The 27,953-nt window shown below is 42.8% G+C and overlaps 1 protein-coding gene across 10 annotated transcripts in view; it reads right to left on the reverse strand.

The window, feature by feature from the left end:
* The window catches only part of HIVEP1 (human immunodeficiency virus type I enhancer binding protein 1), a 119,075-nt gene that overhangs the window by 74,723 nt on the left and 16,399 nt on the right, over nucleotides 1-27,953 (reverse strand). For 5 of the 10 annotated variants that reach the window (XM_046932702.1, XM_040695437.1, XM_040695436.1 and 2 more), the window contains exon 1: nucleotides 5,642-6,194. The exons of 4 other annotated variants lie outside the window; for them this stretch is intronic. In XM_046932702.1, the coding sequence (XP_046788658.1) occupies nucleotides 5,642-6,194 (553 nt within the window). Of the gene's footprint in view, nucleotides 1-5,641; nucleotides 6,195-27,732; nucleotides 27,783-27,953 lie in introns of those variants that run through there. One more of the 10 variants, XM_046932711.1, reaches the window with a different exon arrangement.

Below are 27,953 nucleotides of genomic sequence, written 5' to 3' on the forward strand. Positions count from 1 at the left end.
GCAGTAAAATGCACTAGGAAACACATTTTGGGAATACCCTGTAGATGCCAATACGAATTTCTGCGCTGTATTATCAAAGGAGCTTTAAGTATTGTACCACAAATCCCGTGTAACAAGAAATAGATGAAGCACATCAAACCATATACTGTCCTTTAAGATTCTTTTGTAAGAACTCATTTTCAAAAAAGATCAGATTGATATCTTAGCACTGGAGAGTGAAACGCATTATATGGCACATTATCCCCAGAATTATCCCCAAATCAAGTAATGCATATCCATAAAATGATAGCAAAATAAATTGAAACACGTTATGGTTGGTAAGCGCGCTGTTAAGGTACATGCACATCCTGTAACTGAGCATTATGAACATGGGAGTCAATACTCATTACAGGATTATGGTGTTTCAAAACCCGAAATGAATTTAAATTGTATTTAGTGACCTACTGGCTATTTCTCCTATACTATTACCAGAGGGCACTGCTAGCACTGTAGAGCTGTAGTAGCTGGCCAGTTTTCTATAGCTTAAGAAATAGCATAGGCTAGGCTGATGCCCCGCTTCCCCAGGAACACTGTAGGCTGTTATGCTGATAGGAAGATGCTGTTTTGAGGAAATCTACTGAGAACCATTTTCTGTCAGAAAACACGTTAGCAGAATATAAGCTGCTTGTGGAATGTATGGGCTTCTGCAAGTTCTGCATTATGAAGTATTTTTCCAGAACAGTTTAATCAGTTCCCAACTGAAGAAGAAGAAGCATGTCATCCAAAGCTCTGTTTCGTTTGTTTGATTGACTTGCATGAAAAACAGCCATGCGGACTTCAAGGAGTGAAATTCAAGTCCGGGCGTTTAAAGTTGATAACAATTAAATACTCTGCATTAATACTTACTTTCATCATAAATTGCAGAAGCACGGCAAGTTGTTTTCTTTTTAATGTGAAAATCTCCAAAGTTGTAAAGAATAACAAAAACACTTTTCTAAAAGAAATGTCACCAACAGTCTGTGAACATAATTTCAATGTATTTTAAGTGCAGATTTAGAAATAGACTCCAAATCTACTACTTCAATCATCTGACGTACCCACAAGGAACAGTTTGGCACATGCTTACCAAGTGTGGACTTAACATCTATTGTTCATTCGATTCAATTAACAGATATATTCATGTTCAGAGGATGCATTCTGAGAACACTTAGGTTTTAAGTGCTTTAATAGGGCTATGCTTTGCTTTTTGCACAAACAGCACCATATGCATTGCAAACCTACAAACTTGATGAAAGATGCTGAAATTCTAAGCTTTTCCTTAGTTGTATATACGTGTTCCATACGCCTCGTATGCAGGTAAGTCTATGCTGCATGGAATAAATGACGTGAAGCTGATACCCCACCCCTAACTCACTTCTAGACACTGCTCCTCCACCAAGATGTTACCAGAGGACCAAGAACAGTGATCCCATGCTTGGAACTGGAGCATCTCCAGAGCAGAAGGAATCCTAAGTATCAGAAGATTGTTAGCTGTGCTCCTTCACTGCAATTCAGACCGTGCTCAGGCCAGCTGCAAAGCTCTGAACGATTTTAATAGAATGAAGACTTCATCTCACAGGTTTATTAGGAAACCAAACTTCCTGGCACAGCCCCACAATATCCATCCATCTGTGGGAACTCCCTTGTTATTACTTCCATTCCCCTGTGGCAAGCGACTCTGTAAAGCAGCCAAATCTCACACAAAGGTTTGCTTCTTCACAGCTCCTCTGGAATCCCAGGGCGTAGATGAAAGCAAGGACTTGGCTGCGCTGGAAAGCATCCAGGAATGGAGCAACGAAAACAGGTAGCAGTATGCCTACCAGCAGCACAACGTTCCCCGTCGGATGGAGAACAGGGAAGAGGACGCTTGCTTTTGTGCAGTTCAGTGAGAGAAATGAAGAGAACATGCAGGACGAGGCTGGGGAGGTGCATAGGGAATATTTATGGAGGGAAAATCCTGGTCTCAGAGTTAAGGAACTTGCCTTGGATCAGGAGGGTTCAGTGCTGGCGCCAACCCCAGCCTTCCCGTGCGTCTCGGCTCACAAGAGCATTTCCATGCTGCCATGATTTATTGTAATGATGAGTTATTGGATGTTTCTAAGGAACACATTTGCTGCAGAGATGAAGTCTCATAGAGATATTTAGACAGCTTATTGCCAAGCACTCACATAAAACATTCTCTCAAGTTAACCCATTATATGCCTTCCTTAGCATCTTCTCATTTAGCACACAATGATTTAAAGGAAGCCTGAGTAGTTACCATTTCATCACATATGGCTGTTGTATCTAAAGTGGGGGCATGAACTCCTCCTGCTCTTAAAAACTCTGGCAGGGCTTGCTAAATAGTTGGACCAACGGCTCCCAAAGCAGCTGGTGAGTGAAGGTGAGCAACCACAGTTCTCCTAAAACAGCCTGATTTTCAGCAAGGGGTGTTCTAAAAATCAGACCCTATTAAATTGTTTTCAGTTGGGCCCATGCAAAGTAAGCTGCCAAAACCTCTTCTGCAAAAACACTTGACTTCTGTGTGTGTCTCCTAAATGCAGTGTAAGCTAATTACTGCATGCACAGCACAAAATTAGCAGAGTTAGAAAACAGTCTTTTCTTCTGACCTGCAGCAATTAATTCCACAATCAAAAATCTTAATATGGTTGAGGATCTTCAAAAATCCTAGTGATGGGCTTTAACTAATTTTCCCAAGTTTTTACAACAGTAAAACTCACACCAATTAAACCAGCGATGATCCATCTCAACTTTAAGGAGCTCCTTATGATTACACTCATAACTTCCAGGCGTGGTTATAGCCTACTTCAACCTCTTTGAGAGTGATCTTTAAAGATAAAACTTAATTATGAAGTAATAAAGAAGTGCCATTTTAACTCACAGTGGCAATAAAGACCTCATCCATAAAGGCGTGTTCAACTGGAATCAAATCCTATGCGCTCAGCATGAGCTGGTTCATGACCATTCACCCACAAGATCCAGAGAGTCAAGATCTAAACAGCATGGTATGCACATAGAGTCTCAGCTGGACACCTGGACCGCATCAAAAGTAGTGGGTACACTGCTTTAAAGCCCAACCTCCACCAGCCCAGTTAGCAGAATGATGTTGGCAAAGAGAAAGTCTGCTTCTCAGTCTCCCTGTAGTAACCCACTTCCTAGATGAAAGCAAGCTTGTAGTTCATATTTGGTAAAATATGCCTCATGAACTTACCCATCAGATTTGATATCACAAAAAGATCTCCAAATACATTAATGGAAGATTTGAGGTTGGGTTTTCTTGTGGCTTCTCCCTCAAAATAAATCCCACTGCTGTACTGCAGGCGCCTTCTCAATGTCTTTTCACAATCTGAGCCAGGAACGGATGAGCTGATATTAATAGCTGACTCTCTACATCATACTGTGTCCTGTCATCTGTCATCCCCAGCACCATCACCACGGCTGGGATTAATAATCAAATCATAATACACAACAGACAAAGGAGAAAAAACTCTTCCTAATTTAAAACATCATGAACTCCTGTATAATTATATTGACTGTACTAAGCAGTTTGTAAGTGATGCACAGACACTTAATTCACTGTGACAAGCATACCTATACCAAGACAAAGATCCCTGACACTAGCTATGTGTCATGGCCACGCTGCTCAGACATTTGCACATCTATACAACTGTGCTGAAGACTCTTTGTCAATCCTGGGAGCTTCAGAGAGGCTCCAGGAGGAAAGCAGATGTCAGGGCATGTGGCACTTCCTCCACGGAGGAAGTACATGGTGAAACACTATACTGTCAAAGGTAGCTGCCAAAACAGCAGCGACTCATTCCTTCAGCTCTGCGTGCCCACCCTACCCAAAGTAATGTTGAAGCTTCATCCATCTTCATTTCTTTTTCGTTTTGCCAAGGTAACTGTGATTAACTTATTGAGTTTCAGTCTGAACTGCTTTGGGGTCAGGGGAGGTGAGGGAAAGACAGGTTAATGCAAACGCATATGTTTGCCTTACAAGCCTAAATAAATAGCTGCTGTGATGTGGAGTAATGCTGTCTTTGAAAATAAATGTGTTAAATCCCTAGAGCTGAAACAACTAAAACGTGAGTTACTTTATCTCTTGAGAAGTAGTTACCAATATTAATGAGCATCGGAGAAATGAAAAAGCTGAATTCAACACAAAGCTACTTTCTCACAGAGAAGCATCCTAAGGAGTATCTTCGGTACCCAAAAAGAACAGCTGTATGCTTTTGGCCAACTGTTGAATAGCATATAAATGCCAGCATTGGTTCTGCAGGCTTCTTCAACAGGTAGCAGGCCTGTTTCACCCACCAGACATCAGCTGGCTGTTTCCTGCATTGGAACTTCAAACAACACTGATGAGGAGTAACGCACACTCCCCTGCATATCCCCAGGGCTGAAGCACCCAGATTCCCTTGCCACAGCACTTCAGCTTCCAGTGTGTTTCTCTCCTTGCTCTCCTTGCACGGCCCAGAGCCTGCTGAACTCTTGCATAATACTGCAGCAATAAATGTGAGGCTGGGCTTCACCCTGCTGCTCGTGTGCTTGTATCTTGGAGCGACGTTACTGAGCTGGATGCACGGCAAGCTCTGACTCCACTGCCAGATGCCCATGCACACACCTGTAGCACACAGGCAACGCTTTCCTGACGGAAACAACAACACTGTTTCGAAACGTCTCTGTACAACGCTCAGCTTCCTGAAAATCAGTTTGTGGGGACTTTGCCTTCCCCTCCCACTTCAACCAGGGGAACAGATGCCGTCCCAGCTGTAAAATCGAGTGCTGAAGCTGCGTTACAGCCCGAGGTCAGGCTTTCCCTATTTACATAGCTGCGGTCTCCCTTTAATTCTTACAAAGTCTTCTAATCCGTTTTTGTCTTTTCCCTACCAATAACGTTTGCAACAAGCAAAGTGCCTTTGCTCGCGCACACCAACGGAGCCTTTTCTCCGTGTAATAGCCTAGGAGCTAATAACTATTTTTGAGCTGCTCCAGCGCAGCCAGACGCTGTTATTGGCTGTTTATGTAACAGGGAATTAACCCCCACCGACACCTTTCAGGAATCCATCCCCAGAGCACACAGAGCACCTCACAGGAGCTCATTAATGCCGTAAGCCGAAGGCCGCCCGCTCTGGAGGGCCGTCTCGGAGCAAACACGCTCAACCCGCAGTTTCAGTCATGGAAGAAATTACTCAATTAATTGCAGACAACAAAAACAACAGGGTTATAACCAATGTACAGTAAATGCTCCGTGGGTGTAACGCAAGCTTATTTCCCAGTAGCGTGCTCTCACATCCTAACGCCTTTCTCACCCCTCCGCTGGAAAACAGCTTCAGCAAGTTAAATCCACTTCGCTTTTCCCCCCTACTCGCGTTTGTTTTCTGGCGATGCAGCACGACACAACAGCGCTATTAACCGGGGCAGGGTTTGCTCTCCTCAGACACGTTTTTACAGTAGAACGCTCCGCAGCGCAGCACTTCCACTCACTTCCAGACGAGACATCGCCTTTCCCCAACTTACAGCCCGGCCGGGAGCACGCCGAGGCGCCGCCCGCCCCGCGGCGAGCCGGGAGCTGTCCCGTTCCCAGCTGCGAGAGGAAACAACACAGTCCGAGCGGACTCACCGGAGCAGGCGCCGCCGTCCCCCTCCGTCATGCCCTCCATGCATGGTGGAGCCGTCCCGCGCGGGACCTCGGCACACGACGCCGGAGTACGGCTCGCGGAGCGGCACCTACGCGCGCAGCGCGCGGCTCCCAGAACCGGGCACGCTCCTCGACGCGCCCGCCCGGCCCGACGCGCCGTTCCCCGAGGACGGCCCCCACGCCGCCGAAGCCGCGGGGCCGCCGCCTGCTCCGGGCTCGGCGGCCACGGAGGCGGCAGGGAGGCCGCGGGCCGGCCGCGATCCCCGGGCCCTCCCCCGCCACTGCGCCATGGCAACCGCGGTGCGGCGCGGCCGGGCCCGCCTCTTACGCAAGAGGAAGGCGCAGGAATCGCCGCCGCCGCCGAGAGGGCCCGGGCCGGTGCTCGGCTGCCGGACCAGCCCGGGTCGCTCAGGTTGCCGCTAGAGCTCTCGGGAGCCGGCCAAGGAGCGGAAAAATCGATATACCCAGCTATAGCTCGGGAGATGAAAGGGAGGGAAGTGTGCCGCGGGTAGCCGGATTTACGAGGAAGGTGCATGCAGCCGTAGCACAGCGCTTGCCAGGAGACTTAGGTCTTCCTTCAGGAAAACACTTAAGTATGTTCTTAAACCCACTGCTAGTCAGGGGCAGCCCGTAAGCGTGTGCTGAAGGTTAAGCACAGCGTTTTCAAACAGAGGTCCTTAAGTGCTGTGTTGACTAAGGGCAAACAGTTTTTTCCTAACTCCATCCAAGCCCCTGTGAACCAACCGAATGGACTGCCCTCATGTAATTTTAACACCCTCTCTGCCTTCTTTCAAATTAAACCAGAGTAAAGGCAGAAAATCAGTGTCACTTTCCGTTAAGAGGACAAACCCATCCTCATGTTTTGTCCTTTTTTTTTTTTTTTTTTCCCCTGCAGGACCAACAGGCTGCACGCTGCCCCACGTCCCTACCTTTCACGTGGAAGAAGCCTGAAGCCAGCAATGACCGCTGCCCGCAAGCCCCACGGTTCCCTGGATGTGCAGCCGCAAGCCAAGGGGGATCACACAGAGCAATGCATGCATGTTCTTTATCCACTGATGATCCCTTCCGAAGCCAGCTTTAAAACACTGCAGCCGGAACGTACTTCTGCCATTAACAGCCGCAGATAAGACGGCTGCTTCTCAGTTCAAATGAGGTTACAGGCACAGGCTGAGGTCTTTGCCTGTTGCACAAGTGACACCCACCTTCCCTTGATGCCCCCAAAACTTCTGACAAATAGCATAGGGAACAGGTTCCATACCTTACATGCAAACATTACGGTTCATTAATGTTCAGCAGTGAGGTAAAACGGCTGCAACTATGTCAGTTTCTCTTTCACAACACACCACCAGCGCTCTCAGCTGCTGATGTCCAACAAAGAAACTGTATCCTCTGTTGGAGGAAGAGACCTTACTAAATAGTGAATCCATGCCTGTGGCTCTCCTTGCTGTCATTTAGTAATATTGTGCCCCACTACTAAGTTATTGCTTTATTTGTGTTCTTTATACATGCAGAAAGAAGGACTTTGAGAAACAGTTTGCACCAGTTTTAGACTCAGCTAGTCGGAGTTTTGGATGAGTTTTATAATGGAGAGTTTTGAAGGCAAACATTTTTATGTAACTCTTCTGTTCCCTTTTCCCTTTGGGGAAGACAGCCTTGGGAGGAGAGCTTGTGGGAGGCAGACTGATCTACTGCAGGCCTTGAGGCAGATGACAAAGCACCCTGCCAGAAGGTTAGGATCAATCCATCTCCCATTCTTGTTAGCTATATCCAAGTGCTATGGCACGCAGGAGCACCTTTATTACCCTCCTTACCTCTTCTCCTCACTTGCAGTAATTAGCACTGTTCAATCCCAAGCTAAAGGCTCCATTACCTTCCTGCAAACCTCGCTGTCATAAATGGGTAGGGACAAATAAAGCAGGAAGAATCTCAGGCATCTGTCCCAAAGCAAACTATTTGAGTCACCATCCCTGAATGCGTTTAAAAACCATCTGAATGTGGTACTCAGGGACAGGATTCAGCAGAGGGTTGTTAGAGTTAGGGTAGTATGATTAGGTTGCAGCTGGTCTTGACAATCTTTAAGGTCTTTTCCAAACTGAGCAATTGTATGATTCTGTGATTTACCTTTCTCAGGAAATAATGGTTTCACCATGCTCTTGCAGTTAGGCATGTGAGCTGAACAAAAGAAATTAATCTGAAACACTAATGCAGCAACTGCCCCACCATACTTCTCTAGGCTCTTAAAATAGAGACTAAAGCCCAAAGAAGTAGGTTAATGATCTTGCACAAATAATTTTCTTTCATAAAAACATTTAAGAGAAGACCACCATCACCCCTGCAAAAAACAAAACAAAACAAAAAAAACCACTTCTGTTAAATCAGAAGAGTAATGCAAAAAGGGACAGAAGTTAGATGTTCAAGGTTTTTCTCACTGTTCTCACAGTTCAAATACATACAGGCACTAAATAAACACAAGTAGCATGAAGAAATACATGAGTAAACAGCTACAGCCACTGCTCTGAGAAAAGAACTAGAACACACGAAGTTCCATACAATCACGAAGAAGTTCATTACTGTGAGGGTGACAGAGCACTGGAACAGGCTGCCCAGGGAGATTGTGGAGTCTCCTCCTCTGGAGACATTCAAAACCCACCTGGATGCTTTCCTGCGTGACCTGCTGTGGGGAACCTGCTTTAACAGGGGGGTTGGACTAGATGGTCTCCAGAGGTTCTTTCCGAACCCTACAATTCTGTGATCACTGCTGTGCAAAAAACCCTCCAAATTAACAAAAAAAGAGATCATTCATACTGATCTAAGTTTGTAAAACAAGCCTAGGAAAAAGTAACCAAACAAAAAACACCACTTACATGAATCACAGAATCATAGAATCGCTAAGGTTGGAAAAGACCCACAGGATCACCCAGTCCAACCATTTGCCCTTCACCAATGGTTCTCACTAAACCATGTCCCTCAACACAACATCCAAACGCTCTTTGAACACCACCAGGCTCGGTGACTCCACCACCTCTCTGGGCAGCCCATTCCAGTGCCTGACCACCCTTTCAGAGAAGCAGTATTTCCTAACGTCCAGCCTGAACCTTCCCTGGCACAGCTTGAAGCCATTCCCTCTAGCCCTATCACTAGTCACACGAGAGAAGAGGCTGACCCCCAGCTCACTACAACCTCCCTTCAGGTAGTTATAGAGAGCAATAAGGTCTCCCCTGAGCCTCCTCTTCTCTACACTGAACAATCCCAGCTCCTTCAGCCACTCTTCATAAGGCCTGTGCTCTAGAGAGATCACAGCAGGGCCCAAATGGCTGCTCTCTCTCCTCTGAAGGTAGAAAATTGGATACTCAACTAAGTGAGTTTTCATTCAGAAGCAGAACCATCAAGACACTGCTTCTAATGCCACCAGATTCACAAAATGGGGATTACCATGCAAGCTTCTCTCCCCTCCCCCAAGAAGGGGAACAACACCAAGGATACCAACTGTTTTCAGTCATTAGGCACTAGGGACCACAGCACTACTGTTTCTCTACATCCTTCTTGGAATAATATCATGGTGCATTACAAAATTAACCAGTAATGAAACAGATTGCAAAGTGACAGTCTCCATTTTCTAAAGTTGAAAACCCAACCTATTCCACCAGAGTGAAAGTCCAGGTGATGAAATAAACCTTGAACTGTGTCCCACTGCTGATCTACTCATTGCTTTTCGAAACAAATGAGTGCCTCAACCCAGACACTGCAATTTAAGCAATTTAATCTGTACACGTGTCCTGATGACAGATGTCATGAAGAGAGAGCAGAAAGCCTGCAGAGAGCAAGCAGCCAAACAAGAGTTTCCCTGATCAATGTCACTGACTAGAATTGCAGTTGAAATCACAGGGGAAGCCGGAGCTTACTGGAAGAGCCTGTAATGCAATTCCAGGCAGAGCCAGCAGCAGCAGCTACAGGGAGGTGGTAGTCTCCCAGAGTGGGTCTCATGAATATCAAGCAGTCTTCCAGATAGCAAATGAAGAGAGTAATAAAGAGGAGGAGCTGTTTACCATCTACTTGTCCAGCATAATTCTGCCTGCACCATCTTGTTAGCTGTCCCAGTGGTTTCCAGCGGTGCATGAGCAGGGGAGATGACAGAGAGGAGAGGTGACAAGGGCCACAGTCCTTCTACTTTCTGAGTTTCCCCATATTAAACATAGGTATCTTTCATACACATTTTGGTTATCGGTCTCATCTCACTTACTTGCACTGGATAAACCAATAGTCTGTCCAGTGGTTTTGTCCCATTACACTATGATTTAAACGGGGTATAATGCAATTTTGAACCATGCTCAAACAAAGGATCTCAACTAGCTTAAACTATATTTAAACTCCAGTATTTTTACTACTAGAGAAACCTAACAGAGGAACAACATGCTTGGAACATCTGTCGCAGTGATTGAAAGAAGTCTATGACAGGAATAGCAAACACTTATTTTCTTTTCTGAGATGCTGTCAATCTGTTGAAGCAAAGTATCAGTAAAGTAGACTGTCTAAGAGCTAACTCACATTGGCCTGTCTCCTCCCAGACAAAGATGATTAAAATATTCCCCTGTTGTATAACCCTGTCTGGTTGCTTATTATTATCTGCCATCTCTGTCGGGGTGGGGGGGGGGGGGGGGGGGGGGGGGGAGACGAGACATCTTTGTCAAAACTAGTATGCATGTTACAGTGTGCTATGTAAAAAAGAATTCACGTGTCTACGTCTAATACCCTCACCTAATGAAATTCAGATTTTCAAGTGTGTCAATTATTATTTACATTTAAATAATCAGCAGCATGACTCAACAGAATTCCAAAGATACAGCCCCCTAAGCAAGGCTGTCTGTCATGAGGCATTCTGCAGAGCTGATCAAAGTCACGTGTATTTATCACACATCTTTTCAGCATCTTCATGGGAGATGACAACAGAATGGCTGCTCACCCCATGCTGATGCTGGTTCTCCAAGAAGGACTTCTGCGGTGCTCATCCCTGAGGCGGCCAAAAATCTTTCAGGGTCTTATATGAAGGTGTACAGAAGGTTCTTTTATACCACAACAGTGTCCTGCTGCACAGACTAACTACCATGAGGTGCCTTCCTCTTCCATGAAGATGAGGAAGGGAAGAGCTGTGTTTGAGCTCCCCCTGAGCACAAAAGTGAAGGGAACAGATTCACCAGAAAGCAACACTGTCTTATCAACAGCATCAGCACACAGCTAAGGTGGGCACATATCTCTCGAGATCTGCAAGAATGAGCCTTGAAGCTCAGCTGGAAGATAGGCCAGTAAGCTACTAGAAAATGCTTGAAGTGACCAATAACAGTATTCACTGACATGGGACAACACAGCCTTCAAAGGGCTGGATAGAGATGCATGACCTGGGCAGTTTCACTGAGCTTTGTGCTCAGCAAGGTTCAGGAGAGCTGACTATTAACACTCCTGATATTCTCAGACCAGCTGCTCACCAGGTCCCAGCACCACCACAGTGCTGCAGGCTACAGCACTGGGATGTTCAGTCAAAGATGGCAACATCACCAGTTTTCTAACTGAAACCATGAGATGTGAAATAATTTAGGAAATGCTATGATAAATGCTAAGAGTGGGATTTAAAAAACGAACAAAGAAAAAAAAAAAGGAAACGAGCTGAGCAGTTTCTGACAGTGAATATGGGTGTAAAAGCTTTCTGAGAAACTTCAGTATCTGACAGCTAAGTAACCATGTATCAGCACTCAAGAAGAACTGAAAAATTACTGTGAGAAGGGCATGAAATACCAAAGCTTTAAAGTTGTCTGCTGATTTAGAAAGCAAAAACAGAACAGGGCAGAATACTTGCATATTCAAATAAATAGTTCAAAATTCTATTTTTACGTGTAAAGTATGTAAATATTCATGTTAACTTATATTATGCTAAAAGGATTCAGACGACATCTATATACAAAATACAGACTTAAAAGCAGAATGCTTTCTTCTGTTTAGTGTTTTCTTCTGGATACAGGGCTCTTCACTTCAAAAAGGATCACTATGCAAAGTAATCATTGCTAACTTTCAAATTCTGTATTGAAAGTACTTAGAATCATAGAATCGCTAAGGTTGGAAAAGACCCACAGGATCATCCAGTCCAACCATTCGCCCTTCACCAATGGTTCTCGCTAAACCATGTCCCTCAACACAACATCCAAACGCTCTTTGAACACCACCAGGCTCGGTGACTCCACCACCTCTCTGGGCAGCCCATTCCAGTGCCTGACCACCCTTTCAGAGAAGTAGTACTTAGTACACAAATAGTACTTAGTACGCAAATCTGAAAAAGTTCACAACAAAGGTATAGTCTGCAGTTCATATTAGTTTCTTCTGCAAACAATGTGGAAAAGATGGTTGTTCAACTTGCCAAGTTGACACCCAATGCCCACCTACTTGCATGCGGTGCCTTTATTGAAACTGATGGATGCAGATTGCATCTTACTTAGATCAAAGCCTTGATCTCACCTCACATCCACTGGTCCTTTCCAAATGGCCTCTGAACTCTCTATGAGAACGCCATCTTTATTCCTATTCTTTCTATCCCTTCTTAAACATCAACACAAGGACTTCTGCCATGCTATCCATTCTAAATTGCTCCGATAGAGACCTGGAGATACATATCCAGTACATTAAAAAGGCAGGACAGAGTTTTCTCTGTAGGTAGCAGGCAGAGCTCTTCTTCAACTAATTTATTTTAATGCTGCTGTGGTTTTGTTGTAGCATTAATTATGCAGTAGGGCACCCACAGCTTTGTATAAGCATCCTTTTGAATTATTTACAACAAAATAAAAGAGAATCAGTAGTTACTCAGCATCTCAGAGAAATGTGTAACTCTTGAAAGTTCACAACTGATCACAAAACGTGCTGAAGAACAAATAATGTACTTAACAGGCGTTGCAAGGCATAGTAACAGGTCAGTGCTACAACCAACACCCCTTACCTAGAGCCAATGACACCTCGTGCAAGCATTGAGAGCAGTACACTTGTTCAAAGATAAAAGCAGAAATTTTGGCTCAAAGTGACCCAAAATGAAGTATCAGTAGAGAAATTAAAGCCCCTAGATTTCTGCATTACCAGTTGGGTTTTCTCCACATCTGAAAGGCAGAAGTCAATGAGGCAGCAAGTCTCAACCCACACCTTCCTCCATGGAGGTGGGTATGTCATGGAGCTTTCCCTTGTATTCTTTCTGCCACCCCCTGACCTCGGACCACCACTGGTCCCTACCCAGCACTACTCAGCTGGGAACTTTCACTGTGATAGAAGACAAGTGGGCAGCAGGTTTCAGGAGAGCTCCCTCAAGGCTGATGAGGAAATGTCAGAACGAACTATGGTGTGCTCATGGCTGCGTGCATCTCCAAAAGAAAGCATTTAGAGGCAGATTCATAAACAGTGGGATTGTGCCTGTCAGTATGAGCTTAAGGCCCATAATCAGGATCAGACACTACGACGTGAACCGCAGCATTCACCACCAGCGGTTGCTACATGTCTGTCCATTTTCCAACAACTTCTGCTGATTCAGTTGCAAAAATTGCTGACATCCCTCCCCAGAGTGCTTATGCACCAAACTCCTCACACACACATGCACACATGAAATACATAACGTAAATATGGAAGGAGGTTTGAAACAAGTAGTATATGTGAATTTACATATACATATATATTCCTTGCTTCAGCCACTTCTTTTTTTTTTTGAAGTACTCATATTAAGTGCTACACTGAATAGAAGCAGCTGAGCAAACAATCTTTGGATTACTGGAAAAAAATACAGTGGTGAGATTTTGCAGGCTTTTAGCCCACTACAAAGACCCACCGTTTTTTGCCTAATCTGAAAGACAAATTGTTTCAATGAGTGAGGATTTCCCCTCTTTTCAGACAGCAGAAACTCACTATGCATGTGTAACATAGCCTAAACAGCCAAGAACATCCCACTCTGCACACGTACCCACCCCAGACCATAATGCAGCGGTAACACTTTGGCATTCCATACGTGAGTCAAAAAAGTTAAGGAAAATTGTAAAGTACCATTTCTTCAAACATACAAAATTACTATTACTATTCAAAAGAAGATGCACACAAATAAAGCAAAGAGAGTTTCTCCAGCACTTTATATAAAAATTACTTTGGGAGGAATTTTTTTGAACGAAGGGTATGAAAAGGTCAAACTACTTGGGCTATAAAGTGACAGCATTCAGGCACACAACCAAGGAAACGTTAACATTCATACTTATAATGCTAATACCAATAAGTACTGTCTTGTACATACAATACAAACAGATTCTGTTGGCTATCTCCTAGTCTCAGTCAGGTCATATTATTTACACCCAAGCTAGGCTGCAGCACATTTATTGTTGAAATCCTTTTGGCATCAAATTTAGTGACCATGGAAAAACATATGCATGAAGCCTTCCAAGTTTTGTCTTTTTTTTTTTTAAACAAATCCACTGAAATATTTTTGCACTCTTTAGTCCAATAGTTTTTCTCTAACTGAGTAATTGTTATCCTTCCTCCCATTCCATGATCCCATTTCCAGCCTCACAACCAAATTTTCCACCTTTTATCAACCACTCCATCTTCACTCTCACAGCTAGAGAGAAGCTCTGAGAAAGAGAGCTAGAAGCAGTAGTGCACAATATGGAATCCTTGCAAAAAGGCCAATATTGTTTTGGAATGCACAGACAACAACAGGGGTCTGTGAGGAAAGCCTTCTGCTGTACCCACTGTAACTGCTGTACTGAGGGACGTGGTTCAGTGGGAAATATTGGTGATAAGTGAACAGTTGGACTGAACGATCTTAGAGGGCTTTTCTAACCTCGGTGATTCTATGATTCTATAACTGGGTGTAAGCAGGAGCATTCTGGTCAACTTTTGTTGCTGCAGTCAGAAAGGCATAGACAAATCACAAGATACATTGAGAAGAGCAGAGAAAGGATAAATTACTTATCTAATCTGAACAAAAGAAAACCAAAGAGAGCCAAGGTAAAGAGTCTTCAATTGTGCAGAAGGATAATGCCAAGAGGAAAGAAACTGTTCCTCATCCATGGCCAACAGAATAGCAAACTACAATACCAAGGACTGTACCAGAACAGTAGGAACATATTTCTGACAAAGAAACGCACTTGAACAGAATGTATGTGTGTGATATTATATACTGTATGGGGTCAGGGGGGAATAGAGAGAGCATCCATGTTGCTCATTTCAGAAGTTATCTTCATCGTATGCATATATATACACACACACGTTGAAGAATGTATATATGAAGATGATAGATGCTGTCAGAAGTGATCAAGCCCTAGCCAGCTCTGTTTCAGGGCAAGCTGTTTAGATCCTTTCTTGGGGATCTAGTTCTAGATTTATGCAGACCTCTTCACTCTTCCCAGCACCAAGTGCCCACCAAGAGAGGAGAAGTCCCTTTAATTTCAAAATACAAAAAGAGGAGAGGCTTTGGTCTTGATGTCCCTGGTAACCCTGGGCGAAGGTCAGGTACACCCTGGCCCAGCAGTAAGCCTACAACTGAACAGTAAACAGTGACGTAGCAGTGCAAGCCCTGCGAGTCACCTGAACCAAGGAAAAAACCAAAGTCCACGTAACACAGTACAAAGAAAACAGAACAAAGTAGTTCACAGTTAGATACCACAAGGTCTACATATAGATAACTGCAAAAATCTACTGGAACATCACCTCTGACTTCCCTACACTGTACCAGCAGAGAATGCATATTGTTTGCTGAAATTAGCTTCTCTGCACCCTGCTGCTAAGTTAACAATACTGCTTTCCCCTCTCACATGTATATTTTGTCTGCACAAACTACTAGCAGTTAGGACTAAAAACTAGTTTGCTTCTTTATACCATACCTAGCAAAACAGAGACCTCTCTCTGTTGGAGTGTAGAGATCCATCACCCATCAGGTGTTCAAACAAATGAGTCATCTCTCATCTCACTGGGATTTAGCTTGGGTTTATCCTATAAAAAGTATTCTTTCTTCCTACCATTCCACAACTAAGCTTTCTTTCTGTATTTAATTGTTGTTATTTTAATTCTATTTTCCCATTATTTTTTCTCTGCCTCTCTTCTCCTTCCAACCCTTTCTGGTTTCCATGAGTTACTCGTCTCAATCGCTGCTCCTAATTTCCCTCTGCCACGCATATGCGGGAGAGAAGAAGAATGTGAAGGGTCAAGCATACTGAACTCCAATAAAATAGGGACACTCCCAGTCCCTTCCCGCTCCAAACAAATCTCCCCCAGCTTCAGTGATCCATAAAGTCAACATCAAATTTTGCTCTTCTATCAAGGTTGAGTAAATTAAGTAATATTTCACGTACAGAGTGAGGGTAGAAAAAGGAAGTAAGACTGAAGGAGTAATGGAAGATGCAGAACGCTTTGTAAAACTAGGTAAGAAGAAAGACATTGCAGTAATGTCTTAAAAAAATTGGGCATACAAACTACTGTGCCTCTCAGGGACAAAGCACAGATCACAGAACAACACAGGTGGCTTCAAAAACCACTTAGTGTTCTCCTGTCTCTGGACTGCTCTAGGGCTTGGAGGAGATCTGCCATCACCTGCATGCCCAGAGCTCCATTTTATGGAGAATTTTCTTTACTAACCATCATGTCTTAAAGGCAGGAGTACTCTAACATGCATGCTGCCTTTCACAATATGGCTTCCAACATGAGTCCAGAGATGAAACATGTTCTCCAAGCCTGGGAGATAGTATAGCTTTATGAGAAATTTGTAGGGCTACAGCCTCGGTGAAGATCTCAGCCATAGTACTGACACATTCTTTTGGCTCTTACTATCAACACAGTGAGTAGAAGGGTTTTAAGAACTTCAGCCTTCCAAGGAAATAATCCAGACAGCACACAACACCTCAGCACTTACAATATTACCATACATATCATTTACTAAAGCCTTGCCCACTGCACATGCATCACTGTCATTCTAGAGTCACATCTCATGCAAAGCAACTGTTGAGTTTAGATACAACAGCTTTCGCCAATTTATCAGAATCACTGTTGGGCACACACTTTTTGTTTTGTAGTACAGACAGCCTTAACTGAAAGGGTTATTTCCTTTTGTTGTTCCATGGAAGTAGATTAGGACTGTTGTAATACTGGGCTTTGCTCGATGGAAAGTTTCTATATCCCACGCATACACATATGCTCCAAAGCCCCCCAAAAATAAACAATGTTAAGCTGTGGTCATACTTTTATTTATAACTGTCACATCAGTCCTCATTTTTCTTGACATATCCAAAATCTCATACAAGTGCATGGCAGATATGGCCTTTGGCTTCACAAGATGTACTTGACAGGGTAACAACAGCTGGTACTGAGTGAGATTTGTGTTGGCTAGCTACATGAGATGTCATGATGTACTCATTTGGAAAGTACCTAGGAGCCATGCTTCAACTCATTTTGAAACAAGAAAGGCGAGCTCTTTCTGGTTTGTATAAGGTTATATATCAGAAAACCACAGAAACTTCCCACATTAGTAACTACAATTTTCTTAGCTGAATAAAGTATATATATACTAGGGTATGCAAGCTGTTTTATGTTTTATTATGCACAAAACGGAAAAAAAAATTGAACTCTGAAAGATGGATAGATGTTCCACAATAGCCACTGTAATCAAAAGAGGCAGCTAATATGAAAGTTACCTTCTATTTCCTAAATGGAAAGTGCACTAGTATCAACAAACTATTAAGAAACTAATGGCAAGGGCAGTGGGGGGTGGGAAGGTGTGGTTCAGATCAGAAGTGCTGACCATCTCATCTTACCATTTCCACTTACCAGAACTAAGAGTGCTTACATAAGCATCTAGAAGTTAATATGTATGCGCGATTACACATTATTCTACAACTGATTTTTTTTCCTTCTACTTGGAGCATTAGGCAAATAAAAATATGTATTAAGTTCTCTAGTATGTCATAAACCTTGGCAGTGTTTGATAACTTCAAGAGGTTTGATGGAGGAATCAAAAGGTTACAGAAATCTCACATTTTCTTCTTAAGTTCTTAACTTTCACAACAGTACGATCATATGGAAGAAGCAAATGTGCAAGGAACAGATGAAAGAAGGCAAATAAACACATCTCAGGTTCCTTACTTCTGAAATTTCAAAAATCATAATTTAAGCCAAGTTCAGAAAGCCCTGGCTCACGACTGAGCTCCTGAGGTTAAGAACACTACTAAACACAAGCCCTTTGCAATCAAACCCCTAATTCTGTGCTGTGTTCAAACTAGCAGTTGCTAGCGGAGTTAGCTCCCTAACTCAGTGCTACCCAGGATGGGAAGCAAAGAACTGCAAGCAAGCTTGACAATTTGCCGATGAAAGGCAAATTTGCTCTATCCAGCACATTCCTTCCCAGCCTGGGTCTGCTCCTCATCTTTTTCAAGAGCATCCAGCAGGTGGTATGGGGACTGTAGGGGATGTAATGATAGTAGCTTGCAGTTCCCACCATACAAGCATCCTGCCCTATGAGGGAAATATATGTGCAGCAACAAACAGGTTATTTCCCCAGATTTTTAGCAAAGTAAAGCTAAGAGGAGGAAGCGGAGTCAAAAACTCAGAAGGGGATTTCTCCTTCAGCTTTTCTTATGCATGAAGTATATGCACGTACAGCAATATTCTTGTTTTAGTAGCTCTGATATTTGTTTTCCATTAGGCATTATGAAACCTACTTAAGAAAATATGTTTTGTGGGTTGTAATCCATAGCTTGTTAACCACTATATTCATTTAGGGACTACACATATGTTTTTTTCAAATATAGACATAAGGGGAAGTTAAAATCATGCCAGAGAGCATTGGTTAGTTCCCAGGAAAGATGGCATCTAGAATTTGGCAGCCTTCAGAAATGGGATGAGTACACACACATTCAGGCTCAACAATTTCAAGTAGTTTGTGTGCACTGTTGCTTCTGTGTTGGTGAACCCAAGTACTTACTATGCTACAAGCACAACTGGTATCTGCAGAAAGAACATTCTTATTACCATTCAAGAAAAAGAAGTATTGATACTGACATTACAGAAAAATTCTTTGGAAAGAAAAGCCTTCAAATATATTAGAAACATTAAATCAAAATTAAGAGTTTATTCTGTAGACTGTGATTGCATTGGAGAAGGGAAATAAAATCGCTCAATGTGCCTCCTTCAGGTTTAAGAACATAAGTACTGTACAGATCACAATATTTAACTTGGCTCTGTTTATGGAAAATAATTAGACACACAGAGGGGCATGATCAGAATTTTGATCTAGTCTACACAAAAACTATTTAAAGGAAATGTTAGCTGATATACGTTGCTGAATCCCTCTGCCAATACTTGCTGATTATCCCAGCAGTCTTCCCTCCTATTGATGTATGAAAGAAACAGTCAACTAAACAGGAGGTGCTGATTACATACATACTGTTATCAAAAGCATAAACTACACTTTTTGCTTCCTTTCTCTCAGTTACAGCAATTTCAGGGGCTTACAAAACAAGCAAACTCAAAATATTCAGCCTGAAATCTGATAGTTAAATAATACTTGGGTATTGCCTCTTTAGGAAGCCAAGCAAGACACAAATTCCATACACAAAGCCTAGCTACACGCAGCTAGAAGCTATTCTTGATTAAATACTTTTAAATGGGTAATGCTAAACATACACAGAGGACTACTTTGTCCCAGAACAAGCATGTCCATGAGGGTGGAGCACTCCCTGCGTTTTACAGTCATGCCTCCTTTACTTTCAAATTAGTTTCCAAATACAAGAACTCCTCATTTATTTATTTACACGTTGCCTAAGTACAGAAGACTTGATTCAGCTGGGTATTTTCAATTTTACAGTCAAATGAAGAAGCCTCCAAAAACATCAAGGTGACCTGAACTTTGTTATCAGCATTCCTATCCACCTCTATTTATGAATGCAAAAAAACTGTAGTGACAATGGAACTAGGTTCTCAAATGGTATTTAGAATTCACCACTGCGATGGCCAGGCCCCAAAAGTGGCAAAACGTAGAACAGGCTACAGTTGAAGACAGTGTACAAATATGACCCTCTAAGGCCAAGTCTGTCATAGATTTCACATGTCAGGCTTGGTCTTGAAGTAAAACTAACAGCGCATGTTAATGCCATATATAATCACTACGAAGTGTGATAGCTCGAGAAAACACAGCCGTACATGAACTTAGTGCCTAAGAGGTATAACAGGAATTGTAAGCGTCCTCCTACTCATTGTGAAGACTTGTTCCCAGATAAGCTTAAAGAATAACACACCACTGCTATCCTGGTTGCCATGTAACTAAAGACAAGAAAACAGGAAAAAAAAGAAAGAGCTCAAATATATCAACAGAAACATGATCCAAAAATTTCTTTCTTTAATTCCACCTTTGGAAGTGAGCACTATAAAGAACACCCACACAGAGATGAACCCTCAGGTTTCTGTAGCTGTAAGCACCTCAGACAAAATCCTAGAGAAAGAGGAAAAACACAGTATATGCATTAATCTCCCAGTCTATGCTTGGTTGCTAATGCTGATTGTTTTTTGCTTGTGCTTACTCAGCAATAAACAAATTAACACATCACTTGGCTGTTTTTACAATCTGTTTTTACTTGAAGTGTCTCCAGCATCTCCAGTCACTTTGCAAGATCACACTGAAGACCTGTGGTAACAAATGCCAAGAAAAATAAACTTCTTTTTGCCAAGCAGAATACATCCACTGCCTTCCTAGCAAAGTTCAGACAAAACAAAGGCAATCTATGAGTCTGGGAAATGCCTGCTTTTATTTCTTTATTTCCCTTCAAACCACAAGGCAGAGACTCCTCACTTTAAGTGCAGAGTTGTATGCAGCATTTTACTTCTTTGTCAAACAGCATTCAGGATAGCAAAGCAGTTTTTCCAGTATCATCATCATCTGATGCATTTTACAGCTCTTTTTAACATTGCCTCCCCTTGCAGTCAAAAACATTCTACTTCATCCTGTTTTGCATGCTCAGAATGCTAATTGCAAAAGGCAGGTGGATTTACCTTCAGGACAAACGATGTCTAATGGCAGCAACTTTCCAGAGCTCACTGACAAAATTCTTATTTGCTTTGCAGTTCCTACAGCTCCACTAAAACACTGCTGTTACAACACGAGACTGGTAACTCATAGTACGTATTTTCAGGATAAGCTTTCTCCTACCTGTCTATTCCTTCTATTCCAACTGACAAAGCACCTACGTTGGCAGTAGGTTCATGAAGGGTAAAACTGTATATATTTCTGCAAGTAGGACAATGACTGCACTCGCACATTATTGCTAGCGCTTACCATACGATGCTGCCAAGGGAATGGGTCAAAGTATTTCAATTCAGCAAGTGTTTGAAGGCCTATCCCAGAGTCTAACAAGGTATTTTTTCCCAACTCAACAGCACAACAGCTAGATATTCATGCCCAGTATTATTCTGTGCAATGTCCCACATTATACCACAAATGGCTTATGCAACAGAGGCACCATGCACAAAGCTAAAACAAACTACTCTGAAACAATGAATGGGGACTTTGTTATTTAGGTCTTTGCCAACTGCATGCATCATTGTTGGGTCTGCTAATGTTGAATAAGGACAAAGGATATATTCTGTCCTTCGAGGCAGCATAACACAGTGATGATGCTATAAATTAAAGAAAGCACAACACACTGACAAACAGACTCATTACTACTTTCTTACTCTCGGTTCCAGTACATGAATGTAGGAGAATTCCTCACATTGTGCTGAAAATAATGGGAAACAGGGATAAACATTGGACAGTCTTTCTGCAGCCAAACAATATAGATCCCACTTCCTCCATATGGATCCAGTTGTGTTGGGCCGTGTTCGTATTTTATTGTTTGTCTTTGTTTTGGGGGGATTTGCTGGCTTTTACTTATTTATCATCATCAGCTGTCTGTCCTTGGTTCCTAGCTTTTTTTTTTAGTACGTATTTTCAGATCTGCTGTTCAGTCGCACCAGTAATGTTAAAAAATTTTCTTCTTCAGATCAGGACAATCTGTACTCCTATAAGAATGCACTCCATAATCTCTGGTAACATCATATATCTCTCCACTACCTTTATTTCAAGCAAATACAAAACTCAGGTTTGCAAAAAGGCCTTTGGAAGTTTAATTTATACACAGGTGTGGACATTTCCCATACTGGGAAGTAAACTACACAGTGCCGATTCCTCCACAGATCCTTGTCGTGTTCCTGCCCCCTCTATCATTCCCACACGTATACATGACCTAGGCTGTCTTGCTTCTAAATATGACCCCAATTATGACTACAATATCAAAGATAACCTAGCTGCAGAGTTCAGAAAGCACACATCTAATAAAGCTGCTTTTCAGAGAATACTACAAGCCTAGAAGTATAGGTACATATGAGGAATAACTCAGAATGAACTCAGTGCTGATGTCCCATGAGAAAACATTTGTGTCAATACTGTGTTTGCCTTAGGAATTTCTGTGTTCCTACCAACTTCATTATCATACTTGGGAAGAAGATGATGTTAGCATGCACAAACCTCTGACTATTTTCAGTGAGTTTTACCAGGACTACACAGAATAGCATTAGCCACTACAATGAACAAAGGCTGGAAGGCACCTGACCATCCTAAGAGTAGCCAACAGTACCTTTGACCCAACAGCTGCACTGCCCCTAGTCTAGACAGAGCATTGATGGAAGAATGAACCAAACAAAAACAACACCCCTCAAAAGTGTCTCTCATGAATGACAGCCTGACATTTCACGAAGACTACTACAAACAGAAATACAAATCAGATCAACTAACAGATTTAGAAGAGTGAAAAAAAGCAGTCTTTCCCAACAAGCAAGGAGAAAAGCTATAGGTGGTAGAAGCATCTATACCATCACTATAAACAGCTTCTCTACATCATTTTCATCTATGATCACTTGACTAGGATGTTTCTTAAGAAGGCACAATGGGACAAAACAAATAAATAAATTAGAGTTCTTAATGCAGCACAAATACGCTTATGCAAATACTTGACATAAACACCAACAAATAACCGAACTCATAATCCCAACAATTTTCACACTCAACTTTGTGTTCCAGATTAGCGGGCACCCAAACTTTTGTCATGTTGAAACCTGAAAGTGAACCAATTCAGGTTCTCTTCTACAAGATTTTGAAAAATAAGATTACAAGATTCAGAATAAATTTTGCCTGCCCTGTGGAGTTCCTTTATTCCCTTCAGCTCAGGCATGTCCTACCAACGGCCCGTCTGAGGCCCAGCATAGCTCAGAACGCAGCCATTCCCAGCCCCACACTATAAAAGCAGCAGCTCTCACCACAGAGGGGCCCCAGGCACACACGCATCATCCACAGCAACCCAACTGTCAGTGCACGAAGTGATGGCAAATAATTGCATACATCTATGTTGTCCCACAACATCAGAGGCAGATGTTGTTGGTACAACAGCAGAGGTTGAACCTTCCCGCCAATATTCCATCACGTGGTGTTGCCATGTGACAGATGACAGCAGAGGGGCAGTATGACAGAATGGTACCTGACGTGGAAGTGAGGAGGAAGCAAAGGTGTAGAACTGAATTCCTCTATGTGGAAAAAATGGCACTTGATGACATTCATTGACACCTGCTGAATGTTTATGGAGATCAAATAGGGGATGCAAGCACAGCAAGGCAGGAGATGGTGCACTTCAGTGGAGGCAGCAGTGGGTCACTTCCACTGGTACAGATTTTTACAAGCATAGCATGCAGGCTCTGGTGCAAATGCATAGCTAATGGTGGTGGATTATGTTGAAAAATATGGTTTTGTAGCTGAGAATTTGCTCTATCAAATAGTGTTATTTTGCTCTATGTTTCTGTTGTAGTTCCCATGGAAATAAATAGGAAGAATTACTTTTGGAGCCCTAGACAATTGTTCTTTACTCAGTGTGACCCAGGTAAGCCAAAAGGTTGGACACCCATGCTTGGCTCTATCTTTTGAATTTCCCTTTTAGCTCCAGTCACACTACAGAAACACATAATTCACACCTGCCTTGAAAAGAAGTCTGACAACTTTTGTTTACATGCCTTAACTTGCTCATTTGCATTCTGCAAAATATTTTGAAGCCATTAGCTGGAAGATACCATATCACATCTACGCCACACAAAGATCTTCCATCCTGCAGCAGTCATTTCGTGTCACTAGGCTACATGATTCAAATGAATCCAGATTTCTGGTAAAATCATATGACCAATAATAAAAACTATATATAAACAAGCTCAGCTTGGTCTCCTGCATTCATTTGGGAAATCGTCAGTAGAAGCTCTCTCCTTATTGTAACCGTGTTACTCAACATGCTGTGCAAAGGAACTGTTTGTGGAAACATTTGGTATTTTTAGGCCTGGTCTCTCAATGGGAATTCCACACTTATGAAAGGTATAATTTATACACTCAAACCAGTCCTTGTGTCCTCCGCTCTGAATTTACATACAGGGAATAGAAGGTGAATTGTTCTGTGATAAGCTGAGACTTACAAACGTGTTTAAGCACCTGCTGAAAACAAGCAGGAATTATGCTCTTGACATGAGTACACGCTTCTCTTTTCTCTGAAAGTAAGAGGAGAAGGGGGAAAAAAAAAAGCCTCAGCTCAATACAGGACAGCAGTACACATGAAACAAATCAATATTGAATAAAAAGCCACAAATCTACTTTCCTAATTTCCAGTGGTTCTTTTAAGCTAGTTTTCAAGGTGAGTAATCTTTCATGGTTTATACCAAACTCCTCCCCCAGAAAAGCAAATAAAGCAACATCTAAGGAAATACATAGCATTTCCATGGGACTTAAGCAGAAATGGATAACTAGGAAGAAGCGAGGACAACTCAGTTGGAATACTTACTCACCTCTTCCCCTTAGCAGCATGCTCCAACATCAGCAGCTACAGACAGGTATGGACAAAGCTGCGCTTCCGGAGTATGTTTATCTACCTAACCTCAAACTAATACTTGTTTTGTTACTGTATCAAGGGTGATGGGGTGAGTTCCAGAGCATTTCTTCACTTCCTCACCAGCACAGCAGCAGGATTAGTATGCAGGGGGTGAAATGAACGCTAACTTAGAATCATAGAATCACAAGGTTGGAAAGGACCTACAAGATTATGTAGTCCAACCGTCCTCCCATCACCATTGCTACCACAAGCTGCTAAACCATATCTCGTAGCTCCTCATCCAGGTGCCTCTTGAACACTGCCAGGGACGGCGACTCCCACCACCTCCCTGGGCTGCCATTCCAGCGCCTGACCACTCTCTGAGAGAAGTTGTTCTTCCTTATGTCTAACCTAAACCTCCTCTGGTACAAATTGTGGCCATTTCCTCAGGTCCCGTTTGTTGCCTGGGAGAAGAGGCCAAATCCCTCTTCACCACAACCTCCCTTCAGGAACTCCCTTCGCAACCTCCTTTCAGGAATTTGGAAAGGTACTACTGTATTAATGATCTCTGAGATGTGGTTTCTGAAAAGAAAGAAAAAAGGTGGAAAGATTGGATGCATCTCTGGAAAAACACTGAAGCTTTTTTTTCCAATGGGCTTTTCATATAAAAGTCTGTGTTGTTGTTACAATAACTGTTTGGTATGACTTACAACAGCTCCAAAAAAAGCAAAGCCAGGTGTTATCTATCAGAGATTTACCAGGGGAGCAAAGGAATAATGCACCAGGAGAGGTTCAGCCCCCATATCCTCCACACTAGAGGACTCCTGAATGGTTTGCTAACAGCTGTGCAGCACAAGGACACAAAAAGCCAGAGCATGGTTTCACTCAACCCATGCTGCATCACCGTTAGCCCTGTACAGCTTCCAAGTGCAAAGCTAGCCGATATGCAGTTCCCACGGTTAGATTTACATATGAAACAGGAGTATATTTTAGAATTCATTTACAAAAGCACCCTTTTCTCACACAGGCACATAAAAAAAATTAACTCACAACAGCCTTCACCACACAGCCAATCTAAGTTCCTTCACACATCTGGGCACAAAGATGGCAACAGCAAGGAAGAAAGCCTTTCCCACCTTCACGCAGCCAGAAGCCTGTTCCCTTTATCTTCTTCTGAGGATCTAATCCCCACAATTAATGTTCTGTGGTTCCTAGGCTAGGCAAGCACAGGTCTCCAGGCATGAAGCGGAGGCTGCAGCCAGATGGGAAACCCGCAGCCCGCGCTCCCAGCGCTTGCTTCAGAAACTGAATGAAGAGCACGAGCCCACCATATGCAAGGTCCAGTACAATTACACATACTTGCCATGTTTCTTGCCATAGTCCCACTCAGCTGAAGAAACACTGATGTAGTTGCAGGGACACAGAGGAAGACCTGGACACTACTGAAAGGAATTAATTCTCAGCGGGGAGACATCCAGCTGTTAATTACTTTTCAGCATGAGCTGAAGCCTAACTGCACCTTCAGGCACTTCATTTCAATAATTCACTCACCATGAAGAGCCTCCCTCAAACGAAAGGCAATATAACCCCGCCACAGTCAGAAGGAAGAGCATGCCAAATAGGTCTTAGAATGCACAGCACTTTCTTCCTGGTCATGCCCCATGATTATGAAGCAAATAAATAAATAAATAAATAAATAAATAAATAAAATTTGTAAGGAGAGCCATGCAGCTCAAAGACTTTAGGAAAGGGCTCTGCTGGAAAACAACAGTGGGAATGTTGCTGCCTGGGATAGCCAGGAAAGACCCAGCTACAATCTCCAGCATGACCCTAAATGACCACTGCAGGACCTGACCCAGCAAAGCCCTTGGCCACAGCAGCTCCCCAGGCTTTTGTGGCTAGGAGGTGTCCACACAGCTTCGTCAGGATATTGCTCAACTCTTCCACATCTCATCTTCTTGCCCTGCAGTGGATGCAGCAGCGTCACCTTATTTTGCAGGGCCAGCTAAAAGAAGCACAACAGAAGAACAACGGAGCCCAAATGACAGATGGTGAAAAATGTTACTATTCAATTGTTGCTGATCTTGGACCACTTTGAGGAAAATAAGGAGAAAAATGACAGGATAAATGCATAAGTCAGTTCTGGTGATTTCCTTCATTGCTCTCTGGCAGAGACGGAAGAGAGCAGGCTGTATGAATGGTTCTGTACCAACAACAGTGTAACAGTCAAACACAAAGCACTGAGAAGTTTGGATATTGCATATGCAGAAAGATTGACAATTGCAAATTACTTATTTTTGGTACTGCTTATGTCTAACAGTTTTTAAAACATTTGAGGCAGAAGGGGAGGGGAAAAGAAAAGAAAGATGCCTACAAAAAAAAGTTGGCAAGATCGGTTACAGACTTGCTTGCTATGAAAGGCAATTGTTTTATTTGTTGCTTGCAAGTGTTTTCTTTCCACTCCTTCTCAGTTCTCAAAACCTCTGCCAGTTCACCACAAACAACAGAAGCCCTTCTGTGCAAACAGAGGAAGCCTCTGCTCCCTAAGCCCAGGAAGAAGGTGGATTCCAAACCTTCCACAGAGTTGCAAAAGTAACGCAACAGAATCGTACCTGGGGACAGGTGGGAGGCTGAGTAGTCAGAAGGCACAGAAATAAAACCAAGTATTCTTTGGAAGACTATACATATAAGCTATGGCATTTGCAAAAATAAAAATAATAAAAGGATTATCCTACACAGGGCTTCTCTTTCTGATGTGTTTGTACAGCATGCTCTCTCTTTTTGGGTAGTTAGTGAACAGAAAGCAAGGCATGGTTTTTTTCCAGCGTGCCTCACCTCCCTGATGCTATCTCCATGTGAACATTTTCCTTCCAAGTTCAATCGTTTTGCCTCAAACTCTTTGAGGAACTGTTCAGTATTTGCAAACGATGTTGATTTTTTTAAAAAATGAATCATTTAAAGATACAGAAGATGAGAAGCAAACAACGCAGAAAACAAGGGAGGGAAGAAGCAAGGGAGAAGCTGTGGGTTTGCCTCTACAGGATTTGTTTTGATACAGTATCCCTGTTGCATGAATTTTTCCATATGCTTTTGTCAGATCCGCTACTTAAAGCCACAGAGCCGCCCAAAGCTCATTTTGTACTGTGTGCTTACGTGGCAGGCCAACCTCTGCTCAATCAGTCAGTCTCCCCCGAAGCCAAGATCTGTAACCCAGAAAGATGGACATGTGAAGTTGAGGCTTTTGGCCAAAGGAGCAACACAAGCGAGTCAGCAAAGCCAGCCACAGTATCCCAGTACCAAAGAACTGTGCTTTCACAAGAAAGAATAAAGTGTTACCAACAATGTAACTATTCTGCATACACATATGAAGCAAA

The sequence above is a fragment of the Gallus gallus genome, chromosome 2 (genome assembly GCF_016699485.2).
Source record: "Gallus gallus isolate bGalGal1 chromosome 2, bGalGal1.mat.broiler.GRCg7b, whole genome shotgun sequence".
In the NCBI taxonomy this organism is placed as follows: domain Eukaryota; kingdom Metazoa; phylum Chordata; class Aves; order Galliformes; family Phasianidae; genus Gallus; species Gallus gallus.